The 21,503-nt window shown below is 31.1% G+C and overlaps 1 protein-coding gene across 8 annotated transcripts in view; it reads left to right on the forward strand.

Moving 5' to 3' along the window:
- LOC145290702 (uncharacterized) overlaps positions 1 to 21,503 on the forward strand; it is a 576,300-nt gene that overhangs the window by 485,428 nt on the left and 69,369 nt on the right. For all 8 annotated transcript variants that reach the window (XM_080136503.1, XM_080136504.1, XM_080136510.1 and 5 more), the window contains 4 exons: positions 4,432 to 4,601; positions 6,626 to 6,805; positions 10,326 to 10,522; positions 14,787 to 14,962. In XM_080136503.1, the coding sequence (XP_079992629.1) occupies positions 4,432 to 4,601; positions 6,626 to 6,805; positions 10,326 to 10,522; positions 14,787 to 14,962 (723 nt within the window). The remainder of the gene's footprint in view (positions 1 to 4,431; positions 4,602 to 6,625; positions 6,806 to 10,325; positions 10,523 to 14,786; positions 14,963 to 21,503) is intronic.

The following is a 21,503-nucleotide window of genomic DNA, read 5'->3' on the forward strand; positions in this document are numbered from 1 at the left end:
GATGTTGATAACATCCAAATTTTCAAGAATAAATTCTCTTTGGGATATTAGCCATTACATATATGAACAGGCTAGAACAATGTGCCTTACGAAACTGTCACTCCAGCATATTCTTCACAAGATATGTGGACGATATAGAAGTCAATAAGATCCTCATACTTTTGAAAACACTGACCTGTGTATAAAGTTCACCATCGAACACCCCCAACATATCTGGATCCTTTAACTTCTAGACTTCGCCCTTCGAAACAGGACACATACACTCAAAATTCTATAGAAAGAGAATTTGCAAGGACATTTTCACAAATTACAAATCGGCCCTCCCCACTAAAGCTAAAATAGGATATGCTGTGAATGAGGCTAACTGCATCTGTAGCAAATGCACTAGTGACCTAGATAATGCCACGCCCATTAGACATTTTCAGTAAACACTCAAGTAGAACAGATACTCTGCATACCATACAACAATCGAAGACACCTAGAAAATGAAAATAATACACACTGTCCAACACCTGTTTCTTAAAACTTTTACACTTTAACGATAGAATAAAATCAGCCACCCGCAAAGAAAAATTAGACATCCAACTCACACATGCCAAACCATCACTTATCCAGAACTAAAATAACAACCGACAACGACCCTGCACTCGACCAAATTGCTTTGTTAATAATATAGAAATATGCAAACGCATATATTCAGTATATCAAACACAATGTACAGTATGTAGTCAGTTCTACATCGGCAGCACAGTTAGGCCATTGCACATATGCATATAAAAGGACACATTACAACCACCAAAGTGTCATCATTCCATAAATACCTGTCTAGCAGTCACAATTTCACCAAAAACATACAAACAAAAATACTAGCCACAAAAAAAAAATAAATCTGAGACTGGAAGAGTTACTGTTAATAAAGAAACTTAAACCCAAAATAAACAACAGAAGGTAACTAAACTGCAGCCTCCTCATATAAATACAGAAACACCTACAACACTCTTCACATGCATCCACTACTTACGATAACAAAAAAAAAACTTTTATCACATCCTTTACTACTATCAATAATAATATATAATGAATAAATTAACAAGAAAGCTAGATAGAACACAGAAGAAAATAAATAAATTTTATAAAAATAGATCTAAAAAATGTAATAAAAATAAATAAATCAATTAATAAAATAAATAAATATATACATATATATAACTGTGTGCAAGTGTGAGTATGTATACGTGTATGTGTGTATGTATGTGTGCAAGTTTATATATAATAGATTGACGTATACACTTAAGCAAAGGAACCAACTAAACGCACAGTAGACCATTCCCATTATCCAAGACAGATGTAAACTTGGCATAGACACAGCAGACATTAACACTGCTAAGTACACAATTATAACTAATTGTTCATATGTATAAAAAAGTATAGTAATTCCTAACAATTCATATCCTGGACTGCATAACTGTCACCGAGGTCTGACTTCCGGCCACCGATCCAAAAAAAAAAAATAAATAAATAAAATAGACAAAGAAAAGCCTCACCCAAACAGTTACACATATTTCTTTTTCTCCTCTGATGAAGAGATTTTACTCTTAAAAAAAGTGAGGCATTCATGGTCACCCATGAGTGCACAGTGAACGAGGCATAAAAAAATGACTAAGTTAAGCATCCACCTCCCCATTTAGCCCCCAAAGTCTTCAGGGGATGTCAAATCCTGGTGAAAATCCTTAAGCCTTAACATATGTAAATTTGAGATCAGCACCATGCAAAACTGCTAAATAAACATACACAGAAAATTTTGGACAAATATGGTAAAATAGTCCCAAAAATGGAGTGTTTTATTAGCCCTAAAAGAGCCCCTGGGCACACCCAAGAGTTATTGCGAAGTATAGACAAATAAAATTCTATAGAAATCAGTTAGTTACAACTTTTCAGAAAGTTTTATAAAAATCCAAGGCATCAACCTTTTTTTAATAAGCACAAAATTGTCAATTTAAGCCATTTTAACTCGAAAGGCACCCCTAGCGGAGGCAACTGGAGTTTTCCCGGAAATTCCGTTCTGTTACTTTTTTTACTCATATCGTGTTTAATGTTTGTGCAAAATTAAAAAAAAATTCCAAGATGTAGTTATTGAGAAAAGTGCGGACAGATGAATTGACAAACGGACAAGGGTGAATTTACAGGTCCACCCTCTTTTTGTTGGGGGACAAAAAATTTTGGGATATCAACGTCTACTATCTTTTATGGCACACTATGTTGGTAAATAAATATATTAGAATTGAAAATTATTGAAAGTCCTTCAATATTGTTATCATTCTTTTATACACTGACTCATGTCCACAGTATTTCCTACAAGCATTGTAATAGCCTTCAAACACAACTCCTTTCACACTACACACAATGCTTCAAGCAAACTACAACATCCTCCTATTATTTAAGTAATTTTTGTTGTTGTTTTTTTTACATAGGCGTCACCACTTATCAAGGCCAAAAGGCCACTCAAGGATAAGGGTTAAAGAGTGTACAGTAGTCAAAATGTTTTGCTTTATGATATATTAAAACTTCAAGCATAACAACTTTGACCAGAATAAACTGGATTTGGCATTAAATAAGTAAAAAATGTTTAATATCTTCAAATATTTATCCACAATGTTTACTTTAACGACTTATGATGTAAATGCTTGTATATATCTGTGGATGTAGTTTCATGTCACACTCTTATTAAACCTAAAAATGAGTATGGTAAGTATGACAATCTACTACAACAAACAATTCAAAGTATTGAATAACACAAAGAATATACTGTCATATGAGACAGAATGTATATATAGTTATCCACAGATAAACTGTTTCACTGTATTACAGCTCTTCAATGCAGTTAAACTAGCATCCACTTCAAGCCAGGGATCAAACCTACAATCATCTAATTGATAGTTGGAAGTTCTATTCGCTGGCCCATGAAATTGGTGCTCACAAATGATATCTTAAAATGTCTTTTTATATAAACACTAGCAGTTCAGCTCAGCTCAGCTTTGCTCGGGCCCTATGTACCTTTTATAACTTTATGTGCATATACATGTATATATTACAAAGTTGTACTCATTTCTAGGTAACCTACATCTAAAATTTCAAATGTTTAGATGCAAAATTGGCGGAGGAAGTTGGTAGAGTCTGCAAAGATCAATTCTTTCAACTTTGGTTTTTGGCTGAAAATTTGGCTGCCAAGATGTCAATTAAAAAGTTTGCCCGATGTCTAAATTCACTTTATGTAAAATTTTAAATGTTTAGACCAAAAATTGGCTGAGAGGTCAAATTTTTTTTAACTTTGACCCCATAACATTTGTTTTGGGCTCAAATCAAATTAAAAAGTTTGATCCATGTCCAAGTAACCTATATCTAAAATTTCAAGTGTTTAGACCCTAAATCCACAGAGGAGTGAAATCGTCTGTGTGTGTGTGTGTGTGTCTCTGAATGAAGTCTAGCCATTGGCTGGTAAATGAATAAATCGTGTGCAGGAGTATTAATGAATCTGATGAGTTAACTAGCTAAACTAAGCACCATGTGTATACATAAAAATACAAGATAACACAAATTCCATGCATTCTAGCCTGATGATTCCTTACGGGGATAAAACGCAGGAGATTCTGTGTAGCTTAATTGCAGTATATTTTAATAACTTACTTAATTGCAATATATATATATGAAAGAGTATAAAAAGGCCGGGGCATTACAGGGAACCGGCCACTGTACTGGCATAACACACAAAAATGGACAAACGAAAGAAGACCCCATTTGTTCTGCTACTTTATTTAACTTCATATATCCATTTATTTCTCAATATTTTTCAAGATAATCACAATACAAATAGTAAACATAAACCCGCTGTTTGATGCAACCGGGATGGTGGAAAACATTTTGAGATAACATCTCTTTCTCAAAAGCGAAGAGACCACAGAATGTTCCCAAAAAAAGAAAAAAAACACCAAAATATCGCAAGGCGGAAATGCATGTGGGAACAGGACAATTGTAAATCAGAAAAGGGTTTATGCATAGGTTTCTATATTTATATTACTGTAGACATTTTCATTTCATGTTTGCTGATTTGTATTGTGATTATCTTGAGAAATAAATGGATATACAAAGTTAAATAAAGTAGCAGAACAAGTGGGACCTTCTTTCGTTTGTACGTTTGTCCATTTTTGTGCGTGCGTTGTGCTGGTACAGCGGCCAATTCCATGCAATGCTGTGACCTTCTTATACTCTTTATATATCTGTTTACCAGCAAGCAAACTACCTTTTACCTTTCTCTATTATATATATATATATATATATATATATATATATATATATATATAATTCATTAAAGTAACCACTAAATATTCTATTATATTCAAATACTTTGACTTTATAAACTAATGGTCTTTTTAGCTGACATCCAGAGAATTCTGAAAGAAAAAGAGGCTGACACAGAGCGTCTTGAAAGGCAGAAAGAATTGTTGAATTCACGACTTCAGCAGTTGGAGAAAGACTTGCAGGTAGCACTGCGTCAAGAACAGCAGTCTCACGAGGAAGATGTAGATCGTATGAACAGAGAAAAGGTAACTAATTCCTTTGCTTATAGAATTATTTTCTGTAACAAAAATCTTAAGTTTTTACCCCAAAAAAGTAAGAGTTAAATATTTTCTAATTTTTTATAATGTAATATTAATTTCACGTTTTTGTTCTTGCAGTATTACTCACAGATAGTATTTAGATGTGTTTACTGTGAAAATTATTTCTACTCAAAATATTCTTACCGATTACTTCAGGGTTTTGAAAAGAATCAGTCATTATTTATGAGAAGTGGATATACTTTCTGTGATCTTAAACATTACGCTAGCCGACACTGACTCAATCATTCACTCTTTTTACAAAACAATTTTTTTTTACCAATTTTCAACTATACTTTGCATATTTCATCAAATCTTTATTTTGTTATAGAACAAGTCTGAAACATCATTTAAATAGTAAATATGAAAAGATTATCTATATAAGATATGGAAAATATTGCAGAAGTAGGGTATATGAATGTTTTATGAATAATTTACTGATAAGAACTTTGGTTGGTCAAGGTGAAGTCTTCTACATTTACGTAATTTTTCTTTTTGTCCAAATCCAGATTGCCCCTTTTTGGAAAGCTGAATTTTCTCCACATTAAAACTTATCCTTGTAGAGGGGACAAATTAATGGTGATAACAAAATTTAATTACAAAGTCATAAAATAATCAATAACTAGGAGAGTAGAAAATGGATTAATTTATTTATTGCGACTGTTATCCTCATCTTTTCTTAGTTGTTGTTTGCACAACGCTTCGGCCAACTATTCCTCTGGCCTTTGTCAGGTGATCTTCGGGGCCCATGACGCAGTGGATAGAGACGTTGAATCTCTACGGTTCCAAGTGAGAATTGTCTGAAGATAGCTTTTCAATTCTACCTGAAGACGGCCAGAGGCTTAGTTGGCTAAAACGTGGTGAGACGACAACAACTATGGATGGCAGTAATTGCTGAGAATGCAGTTAAGAGATTCGGAGTTCCTATCCCATCGCGGTTACCACGAAAACGAGAGGAATAGTTGGCTGAAGCGTTGTGAAACAACAACTAATAAAAGATGAGGATAATAGTCCGCAATAAATAAAACTAATAAATAATACTCATCTCAATAATGAATTCCAATTAAATAATAGAAAATGAATCTTGTGTTTACTCTCACTTCCCTTTATTTTGTCCTTTGGTTCCTACATTCCATAAGTGATGTTTCTGACAAAGAGGAAGAATTGCTGTTTTCTTGGTCTGAATATATTCCATCTAACATTTATTGTTCACTAGTTTTTGATCATGAGATATTTAAATAGCCTAATTGTTACTTGATTTTTAGAAAAGCAAAATACAGGTTCTTCTTACCAAGATAATTATATTTGTCTCCAGATAAATATAGCATCAATGGTACCTTGTCTAAGCATAAAACCAAGCTGTATTTCATTTTTGTTTATTTGACTTATTTGCATGGTTATTCCCATTTGATCCATCCTCTGTAATCACCATTAGCCGGGGTTCCTTCTTTATCCTTGTTCAGAATTGTACTAAGATCCTAGTCTCTCAGAACAATCGATTCTTTTATGATCTGATTTTCAAGTCTGTTACCAGTTTTTTTTTTTTTTTTTTTTTACACGGTGGTCACCACTTATCAAGGCCCGGAAGCCACTCAGGGATCAGGGTTATTGCAAGTACAGTACGTTAGTGTGGAGATTTGATGAAGTGTTTACTTAAGGGGCGGTTCATTAGGAATTTGTTAATGTTGGACTTGAAGACATCCAAGTTGTAGTCAGGTGGGAAGCAGGCACACGGAACAGAGTTCCACAGGCGTGCAGTTATTTTGTGTTGATGCCAAAGCAAGTTGCCTCAATATTCCAGTTCTCCGTTACATTTGTAGTTTAGATAATGATATCTTTTGTCTACTTGACCTCTTTCAGGCTATTTGAGTTTAATTTCCAAGATACCAACCAATATTTATGCCACTGAATTTGTTTTTATAAAAATAAAAAAAATTAATATTATTATTATTATTATTATTATTGTTATTCAGGAGAGCCAACGTTTGGAGTTTGAATCTCAGCGTGAACAACTGCTTCATCAACTGAACATAGAAAAAGAAGAGCTTATCAGCCAGTTCAACCATGAGAAAGAAGACCTACAAGAGGCATTGGCTGTTCTCCAGAGGGAACGTGACGAATCACTGCTAATGGCAGAAAATGACAAACAACAGGTAATGAGAAAAAATAAACAAATCTTATCAAGACATTATTTTAATTTCATTATTTTTTAAATGATTTTATAAAACTCGTTTTTTAAAATCATTTAAAAAATAATGAAATTAAAATAGACACAACATTTAATCATAAAACTTAATTTAACTGACAAAGGTGGAAGAATTACTGTTTTATTGGTAGAAATATATCCTTCTAAATCTTATTGCTGGCTCTTTTTTGATTTTGAAATAGTTTTTTTATTTATTTATTTATTTACGAACTGTTATCCTCATCTTCATAGTTGTTGTTGTTTTACCATGTTTCAGCCAACTATTCCTCTGGCCTTCTTCAGGTGGCTAACTGTTACAGGATAGGAATGCAGAATCTCTTAACTGTACCCTCAGTAATTACTGCCTTCCATAGTTGTTGTTGTCTCATCACATTTTGACCAATTAATCCTCGAACCAGCTTTTAATAGAATTGAAACTGCTATCTTCAGGCAATGCTCAATTGGACCTGTAGAGATTCAGTGCCTCTCTCCACTGCAACATAGGCCTCAAAGGCCAGAGAAATAGTTGGCCGAACTCTGGTGAAGCCACAACAACTATGAAAATGAGTAATTTGTATATTTATTTATTTATTTATTTGTGAACTATATTCCAATAAAAATATATATAATAGTTTTTATTTGTTTTTTAAGCTTCTTACATCAAGTGGCTTCTTGCTTTGTCAGGAGCAATTTCCATGAAAAAACAATTACATCATGTGGCATGTGTATGGGTTGTATGTTGAATGTTTTTAGGGTAGAAAAATGTATTTTGCTGATAAATATATTAATTTTAAGTATATTTTCTCTTGTGATGCGGATGATTAAGTGATAAGATGTAAAATAATACAGAAATAAACAGAAAATAACAATTTAAATGATCTGCCACAAGTCTCTCGCTCTTAGACAGGGTTCAAAAAAGAGTCACCAACCTAATAGGTCTCGCACTAGCAACCAAACTCCAACCTCTGTCTCATCACCGAAATGTTGCATCTTTGTGTCTGTTTTACAAATATTTTAATGGAATGTGCTCTGACACTCGAAGCACTTATACTCCCTTGATGTAAATACCTCCAACTTACCCAACAAGCAGCAAAATCCCACCTTTTCACTGTAGATGCCAGAAAACCTGTTCAAATAGTTTCTTTCCTTAAACTGCTAAACTTTGGGATTCCTTGCCGGGATCCTGCTTTCCTCTACCATACTGACATGCAGAAATTGAAATGTTATGTGAACAAACATCTTGCTGCTCAACTCCCTACATTATTTTACGATATTTAAGCACTTATATCACATATGAAGCTATGTCTTTTATTAAAAATCTTCAACAAAATTTCTATTATTTCACTAAATGACATGCCTTCTGGCTTTTTTGAAAGGATTAAATTCATGTATTTAGTGTTTTCTTCTCTTCCCAACTTTTGTAACAATAGCATGATTTTTTCTTCGGTAGACCATTGCTTGCATCTTTTTGTAAATATTGTTTCAAACCTATGAAAATAAGCTGGAAATGTTGAGCCAATATCCAGGTCGTTTTTAAATTCAAAGAGTGAATTTTTAAGATTCCTCCAGCTGAAAAAATCCTTGAATTTGGTAATTTTGTGATCTTAGACAATATGTCTTCCAATATTATATATATTTTTGCTGTGACAGGCAAAAATATATTTTCTATATAAAAAATATATTTTTCTATATAAAAAAAAGTTATAAAATCATGTATTTTATTATTGATTATTACCAGAACACTTGTGTTTTCTGTCAGCAGTCAATGAACGAGAACTCCTTCTAGACCGCAGTAATTTTATCAAAATGACATAATAATAAAATTATGTGTGTCATTATCGATCATTATCAAAATGTTTTTATGATGTTTTTTTTTTTTTTATGAGAAAAAACTTTACTCTTGTGTGGGGGGGAGGCAAGCAAATAGCAAAGTTAAATACACAGTAAATTTTTAATCTAAGGAACAAAACATATTTAAACAGATATCACACAATTGAGCATTGATTTAATAAATTTATGGTGATTCCAATCAGCATTTTAAATTCTCAATTATTATGTTGGTTTTTAATGTAGGGAAAATCCTGTTCCTCACAAAATGTTTTGTAAAAAGTTCTGTAAATATATAAACGCACTCTATAAAAAAAAAAAAAATCAATCTTGGTCGTGAGTGAATAATACAACTTGTTTTTATTAATATTTAAAAAAAAAAAACAAAGTTTGGTTTAAAAAGTTTTCTTGTTGCGATATTTGTTTAAATGTGAAGGTCAAGGTCAAACCGAATGTGTCCTTTTTTCTTTCTTCACAGTGAAACCAGTCAGAGTCCTTATTTCCTACTTTGTCCAAATTGTTTTTGTTGCTCCCAGTGTTGTTGGAATTGCTGTTATAAAGTTGCTTGAAACACTTTAATTAATTCTGAAAGTTGTTACATATATTTTTTTTTAATATATCTATTGAAAAGAATTATTACTCCAATTTGTGTAGACAAGTCTTTTTCTCTTGTTTGTACTTAGAAAAAAAGTAAAGTTCTTATGTTCTGTAAGAATGAATAAGTATAAAAAATGAAGGTAAAGACTTTTTAATGAGGAAAAGAAAAAGAAATCAGTCACTTTCTGTAAATAATGATAAGTATTTTTAAGATTCTTCATTTGATTTTTTTTTAATCTGCAAGGTCATTCTAATTAGACAAAGAAAAGTTTAACAATGAACTAAGCTTGTGAATTTGTTTTGAATCCTAAGTCGCCACTGATATGATCCCGTTAAATGGATATATATCGTTTGAAATAGCTGAGCAGTCTTGCTTCAGTTCGAGTAATAATTCTGGTAAGGTGACGTATGAATGTCATAGTTGGAGTGGGTGCTTCTAGCATGAGGCTTTATACCTTTCAACATCTCTCCACAAGTGGCTCCACCAGACGGTACTTATGGCTTAAGCAGCTAATCATAATCTTGCAAGGAGGAAAGACCCAGATGTACTTATAAGCCCTACATCCAAACTTTATTTCAAAATTACTGGATTCAGCGTTAAATAATCTAAAAAGGGTCAATATGCCATAAATATTTACCATGGCATTTGGTTTGGTTGTGTTGAGGATACTTGAAGCATAAAAACTTTTTTTTCAAAATTACTGTATTTGGCATTAAATAACTCAAAAAGGGTTGATATGTTGTAAAGCAAAATGACCAACCCACCCCTTCTAAACAACAAAAAGCCATGTCATCTCTGTCTAGCATGTTATGACTTAATAAACAATGTTAATGTTAAATTAGAAAACTGTTTGTTAATGGTCTTCTTTTATTCTCTCCAAATATTTACAACACAATATGTATTATAGAATTAAAAACGTTTTAAAACAATGGTAATGTCAAATTAGAAAACCATTAAATTGCATTTACAGTTTTCTTTTATTCTCTACAAATGTTTATAACACAATATGTATTATAGAATTAAAACAATTTTTTTTTCCTTTTTTTTTTTTTTTTTTTTTCAGGTGATATCATTGTTGGAACAAGAGAAGAGTTCTTTGCAAGAGAAAAGCATTAATCAGCAGCAGGAGATTGCGTCTCTAAACTTTGATTATGAACGATTGAAACGAGAAGGGCAGGCAAAACAGGACCAAGACAAAAATACAATTAACAATTTACAGTCGGAACTGAAAAGCTTCCAAGGCCAATTTGAAGAATCAACGTAAATACTTTAACTTATATTGCAATGAAACAATTGTTTCTATTCATTATGACAATCAATAGTCTCATTTAATAACTTTTAGGAAAAACTTTTTTTACTTTATATCATACACACACACACACACACATCAATTTATAAATAAATTAGAAATGTTAAATTTTGTAAATAAATGTGAATAAATACTCTGTGTAAATGCACAGACGACCTGTTGATTTTTTTTTTCATGGTCGTTTTGACTCATGTTTTTATATATATATATATATATATATATATATATACTGATCCACAAACAGCTGGTCTGTTGTTTCACTCATCATTAATATAGCTAGAGTAAAACAAATTATCTCTAGCGAGGTTTGAGCTTGTAGCCTTTATCTGTAAATATTGGATGCGAGCTGATTGAGTCATGGAGCCAATTATGAAATGGTCCATCTATTAACTATATAACCCAAAATAGATTATGGCAGCTGCTGTCTTTGATAGGGTTCCTTCTTTCTTGTCTCTCAATATTTTCTTCCTGTTAGTCTCCCCCCTCTCTCCAGTTAAATGTGAGTCAAAAACTTATTAAAAAGGAGATGGAAAAGTAATAGCAAATGAAAATGCCAATATATCTCTGTTATTAATTTTTTTCCCAGTGTTCCGGGCAATAATGAGAGGACTTCTTAATGTGTGGGTTTAATCTTCTCCACCTTTATTTATGACTAATCAAAGCAGACTTATCAATCAAGATTAAATATTCAAATTGATCAGAAAACAATTTTTATTTTTTAACAACATGCACAATTATTTTCATCATATATGAATGATGAAACAAATTTGATGGTTGATGACCCCTTATATTAAAATGAAAATCACAGAAAATCCTTCATGATGTATATACCTGTGATGGAACAAAAAGATCATATTCCAAAAATCACTTAAATTGATTAAGTAGTTTTATTTCTATAAAGAAAATCATTTTAAAATGATTATAAGTGATTAATAGGAAATCGTAGGCATTACAAGGCTGAGCTTACAAGTTTGAATTATTATTGAGCTATCTTCTGTTCCTTCAAGATGCGTGGCAGTCTCTCCTTGCTTCATGATAAAACTTTGATTTTTTTATTTCAAAATCATACTTGATCAATTTACATGATTTTTGGAAGATGACATTTTCGTTCTGTCACAGGTACATATATGATAGATTTTCTTTTATATTTTTGTTTATTGATTTTGGGATAATTCTTGACAAGAACTACAGACTTAATTATGTACCTTCTAATAAAGAAGTTATTAATCACAAGGATAGAAAGATAAAAGTGTATGTTGAATGGCTACACAAATGTAATTGTGTCTCAATCACAGATTTCTCTAGGTCATTATATATATAATTACCTACATTATTGCTATTTTTAATCTGATTAGGTAATCTGTCCCCCAATTGTCTTTTAATAAAAAAAAAAATCAAATTGTGTCATTGATCTAGTGCATGAAAAGATATTATGAAAATAAATTCCATATTTAGAAATTAATTTATAATGAAAAACAAATCTTGCAGTGTTTTTCTCTAGTTGTGGATTATAGTTGAATCGCTGCCAGGCCTCTTATATGTATCACCATAACTTATACCTATTTAATAAACAGCTTCAAATTATGTTGCATTATATACTGTTATATTATTTTCTTGTTGCATGTGCTTTGTTTTTATGAGATGAACACCTTTACTAATAATCAAGTGAGTTGCCAGAATTTATAATTATCTCCCTTTATTTTGTTTCGCTTTATGAAACCATCTTGTTGAAATCCTTGCATTTTGCTGCTACCTTTCATCCATTGTTTTTCTACTTTATGTATAATATATAATAGGAATATATAGTCCAATTTCTTTGGACCCAAAAATGCCCTTATAAATTTATTTTTTACCATTATTTTTCAATTCATTCTTCAAATGTTTTATCCTAAATTTATTTATAATTTGATTTTGTATCCTTTTCCCAAATTAAATTACTCTATAAAAAAATGACTGTCATTAATTTCTAATTTGGAGGTCAATATTTAAAAAAGATATTGTGTTCTATAATTAAGAATCCCATTAATTGTTTGGAAAGTTTAAAATTAACTTCCCTCTTATGTTCTTTAGTAAAAACTTATGGATTCCAACTAATTTTTATAGTAAGCTTCAAATTTTTCCCAAATTCATCCTTTTTCTTCTTTTATCCTTTTTTTTTTTTGTAAAAAACTTTATTTCTTTCTCCCATGTTGCCAATATTTTAACTTGTTGATTTATATTCCTTTTCAACATTTTAAGAGGGTGAATAAAAAGTTTTGCAATATTTTGATAACTTTATTTGCTTTTGTCAAGTGTGTGTGATGATGATGAATTACACTGAACTATGAAAAGTCAAGCTCACTTCAAACTCATCTAATTTGTTTCTATCGTTTAGTATTGGGATTTTCCCAATTATATGTGGTAACAAAAATATTTTGATACTGCCAAGAAGAAAGGAACACAACACAGATGAAAATGAAAAAAAAACTTGTATTTTGAAGAAGGAAAAAGAGGAAGGAAAGAGAGTACATTGTCTTGCAAATAACCAGTATTTGCAGAACTTATCTCTGAAGTTCTTATATTTCTCATTCTCTGAGTTTATTACATCTATGTTGTAAAAATAGAGCCTTGTCTTCTATGCTGCAGTTGCTGATTTAATCCTTGTGCATGTCCTGCTTGCAAGACGATGGAGATAGCAGCAGGTGAACTTGGTTTCTTTGAGGATTACAGCCAAAAGAGCAAGGAACTTTACTGAACCCCACATGAGCAGTTCTTTCAAAGATTCTGAAAAAAAATAGCCTGTGATTGGTTGTTTTTCATTCAACCATATGCCACCTAATTAATGATTCCGTAATAATTTCAATATTAGAGCACAGCTTTTGAATCAACGTCTTATTCTTAAGATTTTTGCCAACCAATCCAAATTTCTTGAACCATCTGTTAGCTGTGTTGTGATTAACTGCATCTTCATTTGTACAGCAAACGTTTTTGGTTGCTTCTGCATCATTATCGACCACTTTGAATTCATGAAGCAGAAGATTAAAGTTACGTAATCGTATAAGTAAGCAAATTATATAGTCAAAGTTGGTAAGAAATTTTCACAGCATTATCTATTCATACACTGTAATGTGGCTTGATTGAGGATGCAAAAAATGGGTTTGTGGCAGACTTATTACTGTAACAAGTAAGGTTAATTACAAAAACGTATTTGTTGTGGAGATTTGAATGGCCATGTTGGAAAGATCCTTGATGATTTTGAGATTGTGCATGGTAGAAAAGTGATATGGGGATAGGAATACCAGAGAATGAATTTTAGAATTTAGTCTTTTAGTGGATATGTTCGTTGTAAACATGTTTCATCTTGTTACATATGTATCTGATGCACCAAAAACTCAAATAGATTATCTGCTGGTTAGGAAAAAAGACAGAAAGTTCTTGAATGATATGACAGTAATAATGTACACCAACTATCATGATACTACCAACCACCTAATGTACCTTTCACAGTTTGGACCAGTTTGCTCATGTGAAGTACATCTTACAAACGAATACATATTTCACAATATTTCCAAATTTTTTAATCATCTATATAGAATATGATTCATCGTTTCTTTTGTACTAAATTGTTTTGTCTATGCATTTTTATTCATAAGTATATAACAAGACAAATGCATGATATAAGGTCTTAAATAAGTAAATAATAAATGAGGATATCTAATTAATTGCTTAGTGATAAATCTTGTATAATTTCGAAAGTAAAAAAATAGGAATATCACATCACTTTCTAACATGTAAAATATCCTGAATTATTATTTAGTCTCATTCTAAAATAATTTTTTTTTTGAAATTAAAGGTCATGAATGATTGTCTCCCTTGTTAGATATTAAGATTTTAGATTTGTTGTGTGTTTTGTCTAAAAGAACTGTATTGTATTCTCTTGGTGTTTTGCCTAAAACAGATGTATTGTATTGCTGTATTGTATTTTGGGGCTAAAAAATAATTATTTACAGTGAAATCAACGTATTCCATTTAAAAATCTAAAACAGTAATTTACAAGTTCAAGAATGTTAATTTTGTCATTTTTTTGAGGAATGGTAGGAGTTTAAATGGAAAGTAAATTAAAATATACATCTAATCTTTTTCTTCTTCTTTAGTATTTTTCTTAACTCATTCTCTTTTTTTATATATATATGAATCTGTTTTCATGTTTTATTTCTGTTTCAATTTTTCTTGTAGGGAAGCTAATGAGAAGGAAATTAAAGAATTAACCAATCGATGTAAAGACTTGCAACGTCATCGTGAAGTGGCCCTGAAGGAAGTAGCAGAACTGAAAATCCAGTTGAAATTGGTTGAAGAAGCCAGAGACAGTGTACGTCGAGATCTCATTGAAGCCAATCGGAAGATCAGAGAAGGTATAACAAAAACATTTTTTTCCTCTTTCATTTATAAACTTTTTTTTTTTTTTTCCAATGTTTGTTTTTAAAATGACAGAACAAAAACAATGATTTTCTTACTAGTGTGAATATCCTGTAGACATCTTACCTGCGCATTTAAGAGATAGTTTTCTGAATAAATTTGTGATTGGAGAAGTAAGTTTTTCATTTGTTTTAAAAGCAAATAAAACAAAACACACACAGTCAAGATTTGATAAAAGGGATATGAATATATGAAATCTAGCATACACACGCCATCAAAAATGATGACAATTTTGCCAAGTTATCTACAGAGGGCAGAAATTTAAGTGAAATAATATAAAACATGACAATAAAAAACGAAAATGACTGTGAAATAAACAAATTAGGCACAAGGCCATTCAGGAATGGGAACAATTGGCTGCCATTGGTCATCCTTGGTCTCAAATACTATATACATATAATAATAGATTCATTGATTGATATAATAATAAAATGAATGATTTTGTGCTATGAAGCAGTTACTATCAAGAATTGTAGGTGTCAACAGAATTAAAAGAATAAATTGTAAGATGGTCAACATTATGAAATTTGGAATATAAACTTTTAGCATTTATTTTTATATGCTTTGTAATCCCATTGAGTTTCTTAAATTAAGAATTTTATGTATAAAAAGTGAAATATAATTGAAAAAAAAAATCATATTTGTACAGATATATATATATATATATATATACATCAATAAACGTTACATAGAACTTTTCAAGTCAGTGAGGACGAAAATGGAAGGAAATTGAAAATAAACCTCTTTAGACCATGGCGTTTCGAAGCTAAATGCTTCTCATAATAAGAGGAAGAAAAAACGGCATTACAACACTATATGTGTGTACAAAAATATAACTGGCTTGAGAACATTTAGATTAGAAATGTAAAAAAAAAAAATATGGTGTGAATTAATGGGGACTATTAAAGGGGATTTGGATGAAAAACAAGGAGTATTGGTAGGGGAGGGTAGATAAGGGGAAATAGAGAAGAAAACATAAAAGAGGAAGTAAAATAGAGAACCAGATAATAAAATGGGTGGAGGAAAAGGAAAAAAAGAAAATTTAAGTAGAAAAAAAAAAAGATTTTAAAAATTTAAACAAAATAATCTGGGTGGGAGGAGAGTAGTCCAATAGAGATCGATTCAAAAAACTTCAATGCAATGAATTTTCAGTAAAGTAATCCTCAATAGAAATCAGTTCGAAAATAAACTCCAATGAAAAGAATCTTGGTTTAAGGAAATCCTCAATTAAAGTCATTAAAAGATCAGGAAACATTTTGCGGATGGACTGCAATGTAATGTTCCCAGGAAGAATAGTCCTCAGGTATGTTTCACATGTCTGGAATTGATCCGGAGAGGTCCTGAAGACTAATCCCATTGCAATATAACAGGTGTATCAATCTCCAAAAGAATTTCACATGTTAATCCGAACAATTGATATGTGTTAACATATCCAAAAGAGCTTTCAACAATGTTGTATAAATTTAAGAGAAAAGTGGTCACTAGAAGAACTGGGAAATATATTTTTAGAGAAGTGATCACTTGAAAAATGGGAAATTTCATTCCAAAAAATATGAATTCAAACTCCAAAAGGTTCTTTAAAATCTTATTTTTACAAAAAGGAAACCTAGTAAGTTGAAGTTTATATTCAACTAAAATTAAAAATAAAAAAATATGGTCTATCTATGGTAAGAAAAAATGAGAGCAGTATAGAAAATCCATAGAGAAAAATTCAATAGAAAATTAGTTACTGGTCCCAAATTGAAGCAGAAAGATTTTTAAGATATATATAAAAAAGATATATATAAGCATTTTAGCTTGATGATTTCCTCCAGGGGTAAAATGTAGAAGATTCTGTGTAGTTTAATTGCCATATATATATATATATATATATATATATATATATATATATACTAGCAAAAGTATCCGTCATTGACTGGGTCCAAAAACAGCCTAAAGAAAATGGACTCTGATTTATGAAAGTATGATAGGTTATGAAAAGGAAGGGTTGTAAAGAGATAGCTTCGAATTTGGGGGTATCAAAACCAAAGCAAAATATGATGAAAGTAAAAATAAAATAGATAAATCCCATAATTTATTATACCATACCTGTTCACACTGAAACACTTATCACAATATTCTGTGGATCTATATTAAAAAACTTCGTTAAACTTTGTGACATATTTCCATTCTATGGAGGTCAGGTGCGAACAAAAACCCCATAATTTTATTATACCATATTTCTTCAAACTAAAACATAATTATCAAAGTATACTTACGCAGATAGATATGAAAAGTCTTTATTAAAGTTTGTACCTATTTCCATGGAGGCCAGGCGCGAACGTATATATATATATATATATATATATATATATATATATATATGTATATACACACACACACACACAATGTGCGTGTGTATGTTAATGTATCCACATACTTTCTGTATATAGAAATGTGTAGAAACAGAATAAAATAAAATACAGAAATCTGTAACTCTTTATTCTGTTGATTAGTCTTGATTCAGTTCTTGTTTTTCATATAGAAGCAAATTTACTCATTTTCTTGGGAATTTAACATTTTTGATGAACCTATCACCTTTATCAATCAAGAATGAAATTAGCTCTTTTCTGTAATGATTTACTTTTTGCTGGTAATTATCTATTATATCCATAAAAATGAAATTGTCTGTCTGAGGGTATGTGTGTGTCTGTGTGTACATTTCCCTACCAAACTACTCTGTCAATTTTCATTCTACAGACTCAAGATTTAACATAAGAAGTATTGAGATTTTAGAAAATTTTTTTAATTGGTTTTCAACCAGAAATTTAGCTGTTATGGGGTCAAAGTGCAATGATTTGACCTTTAAAAACTCTACCAAACTCTTCTGCCAATTTTGGGTCTAAACACTTGGATTTTTTTATGTAGGTTTCTTGAACATTGGTCAAACTTTTTAATTTGATTTGAGCCCAAAACAATAAATGTTAAGGGATCAAAATTGGGGTCAAAATTAAAAATTGGACCTCTGCGGTCTCTACCAAATTACTCAGCCAATTTTTGGTCTAAACATTTGAAATTTTACATAAAGTGTATTTAGACATAGGGCAAGCTTTTTTCAGCAGTTTTTGACTGAAAATCTGGTTGCAAAGGAGTCAAAGTTCAAAAGATTTGACCTTTGCGGTCTCTAGCAAACTATTCAGCCAATTTTGGGTCTAAATGTTTGAAATTTTACATAAAGGGTATTCAGACATACAGCAAGCTTTTTAATCAGTTTTGGGATGAAAATTTGGCTGCCAAGAGGTCAAAGTTTAAAGAGTTAAACTTTTGCAGATTCTACCAAACTCCTCCGCCAATTTGGGTCTAAACACTTGAAATTTTAGATGTAGACAGTGGCGTAGCTAGACCTTTTGCCGCCCATGGCGGTAGTAAAATTTGCCCCGCCCGCATTTGGGTGCCCGGAAAATTCGTCCAAGGAAAAATTCATCCATGGAAAATTCGTCCATTTTTTGCTAGGTAGGAAAACTGGTCCATTATTATTAAGTTAACATTTATTCTGTAGTTGCTTAATTTTCATACCTTGCGAAAATTAGTTCTACGGTATCTAATTTTCCTAAATTCAATTAAATTAAAATATGAAAACTGATTTTTAATATTTTTTATTCATTTGAGATTTTATCTGTTTTCCTTTTGTTTTAAGTAGATGGTGGGGGTTGCCCGGGGTGATTTTGTCGATCCCCCAGCTAGCATTTGTAAAGTTTATAAGGAGTTATAAAAAGTATGCTACAAAAGCAAACGTTTGATACTTTCAAAGTCTTAGCCTCATGAATTGGACAGTAATAAAATTAATGAATTCAAACTTTCACATCTAATGTTATTTCCTCTTTGATGTCGGTGTATATACACCCAAATATCCGACTTTATTTTCGCACCTATTCGATAAAAATTTATATGAAAGTTCCCCTTTAAGTATGAAATCTTTCTGAGGTCATTTTGTTTTTTTGGTGCTTGGCCGAAGCCTGGGCTTGGCCCTATCCTGTTAGGTCAGCCAGTCACTGAGTATATCTCCAGAAATAATTAATGCTTGCATTTTTTAAACTTGGTGATTGAAATGAATTAAAGCAATTTATTCTCAATTAATGGAAATTTTGAAAACTCCAAACTGTTAAACTATTTATCAAGCAATAATTTACAATTGCGTTTGGAGTTTTCAAAATTTCCATTAATTGAGAATAAATTGCTTTAATTCATTTCAAGATCGGTTTTTAATGTAGAGAAAGTTCAACCTAGATTAAAACAAAAAAATTGCCTCAATTTTGAAGGATATATTATATATATTTGTTTATATATATATATATGTATATGTATGTATCTACATATGTATATATTTATATTATATATGTATATATATATATATATATATATATATATATATATACATATGTATGTATATATGCATATTTATATATTTGTATGTGTGTGTATGTATGTATATATGCGTATTTATATATTTGTATGTGTGTATATATGTATATATGCACGTATATATGTATATGTATGTATAAATATATGTGTATATGCACATATATAGTTTAAAATAAATACGCATTTATTATAATGCTCCCATAATGTTGAGCATAATGAGAGCCGAAAATGGCAAACGGCCGTAAGCGAATATAGCAATGGTCTTGTTTAAAATTAGATCTTGTGTACAATTAGAGCTGAGGTCAGTTTGGCAACGACTGCCGATTGTTCCCATTTACTTGCCTCTCCACAAGGGCAGAGTTAGACACAAGGCCGGTTTTTAATGTGGGGAAAATCCAGCTCCACAAAAAGGGGCACTCTGGATAGGAACAAAACTAAAAATCCTCAGTCATGAACGATTTCCTCATACTGACCGATGACAGAAAAGGAGAAGTGTATCATTAGAACAGATATTACACTGTGATATCAGCCCAAAGGCTGCTAATCGTTGTTAAAATATTTCTCCCTCGCTCTCTCAGATGGTCGGATTTCTTTCCTAGCTGGAAGTAGTTGCTAAAGTCTAGCCGCACCGATGAGCTGTAAACAGCGAAACAGTCCTGTGTTTGAATGACTATTATACACACACACACAGGTTATTCTCATTTTAGTTTTAGTGATAATTTAAAAATAATAAATATTTATAATTAGTACCAATAATGAAAAATTAAATTAAAAATTTAAAAGAATCGGTTATGGAATCGTAAAATAGGGACACATTTTTCCGATTCCGATACCTCCAATACTTCAGATTTTTACAAACTTTTGGTATAAAATTTCAGATTTTTTGTTAGATTTTGTTTATTTTTATTTATTTTTTTCTACTTTCTATTTTTACTCTCTCAAAATGCCGCCCCCTGACATATGCCGCTCGCAAAATAAGGACACCTTTTTGCGATTCCAATAACTACAAAAGTTCCCATTTTTTACAACCTTTTCGATATAAAATTTCAGATTTTTGTTAGCATTTTTTCGATTTTCTCCTTTTACCATCTCAAAATTCCGCCCCCATGCACCCCACCCCCCGACGCTCAGAAAACAGGGACACATTTTTTCTGATTCCGATACCCCCCAAAATTCTGATTTTTTACAACCTTTATATATTATGGTATAAAATTTCATATTTTTTGTTAACTTTTGTTTATTTTTATTTATTTTTTCTACTTTCTATTTTTACCCTCTCAAAATGCTGCCCCCTCAGGTGTGCCGCCCGCATTAATTGCTAAAAAATGATTTTTTTTTATAAAAATAAAACTACATGATCAATTGATGTGATTTTTGGAATATGATATTTTCATTTTCTCACAGGTACATACATCATACAGATTTTTCTTTATTTTTAGTTTTTGATATGGAAGAATTCTGGACAAAAACCAAAATCATGTTCTACTAAATTCTTTGTTCTTTTCATAAAATGAAATAGAAATGATTGTTTGGTCATTAAATTACTTTTTTGTTATAAAAAATAAATCAAATTGTTCTGAAATTTGTCTAAACCATTTTAAGTATTTGATAACAGTAAAAGGCAATGGATAACATTTTTTGTCTTCTGTTAATAGGGCTTGAAAGCTAGATAGAGCAAATAGAAAGTATCGGAATATATAAAGAGAATAACCCGTATCATAGTGATTCATAGTGATTCACACCAAATCAAAAAAAAAAAAAAATCTTAACCGCAACTCAGTGTTCCTTGAATACCTTGAAATGTTAGCATGAGAATTATGGCAAAAATGTAGACGCAAAGGTTTAGCAGATATTCTGATGGATATGCACAATATTCATCAAGGTTTGGTAAGATCGAGACTAGGTATTGAAGACTTTGACGATAGAGATGAGGAAAGTGTCAAACAAGGATGTTTGAGGATCTGTTCTGTCCGCGCGCACACACACACATACACGCACTTTCAATTCACCTGATTGCAACTCTATTAATTATTATGCGGTGCAGTTGAGAAAGACACCAACTGTACTGTCTACAAC

This window comes from Euprymna scolopes, chromosome 2 (assembly GCF_053919585.1).
Source record: "Euprymna scolopes isolate OS-2025 chromosome 2, ASM5391958v1, whole genome shotgun sequence".
NCBI lineage: Eukaryota > Metazoa > Mollusca > Cephalopoda > Sepiida > Sepiolidae > Euprymna > Euprymna scolopes.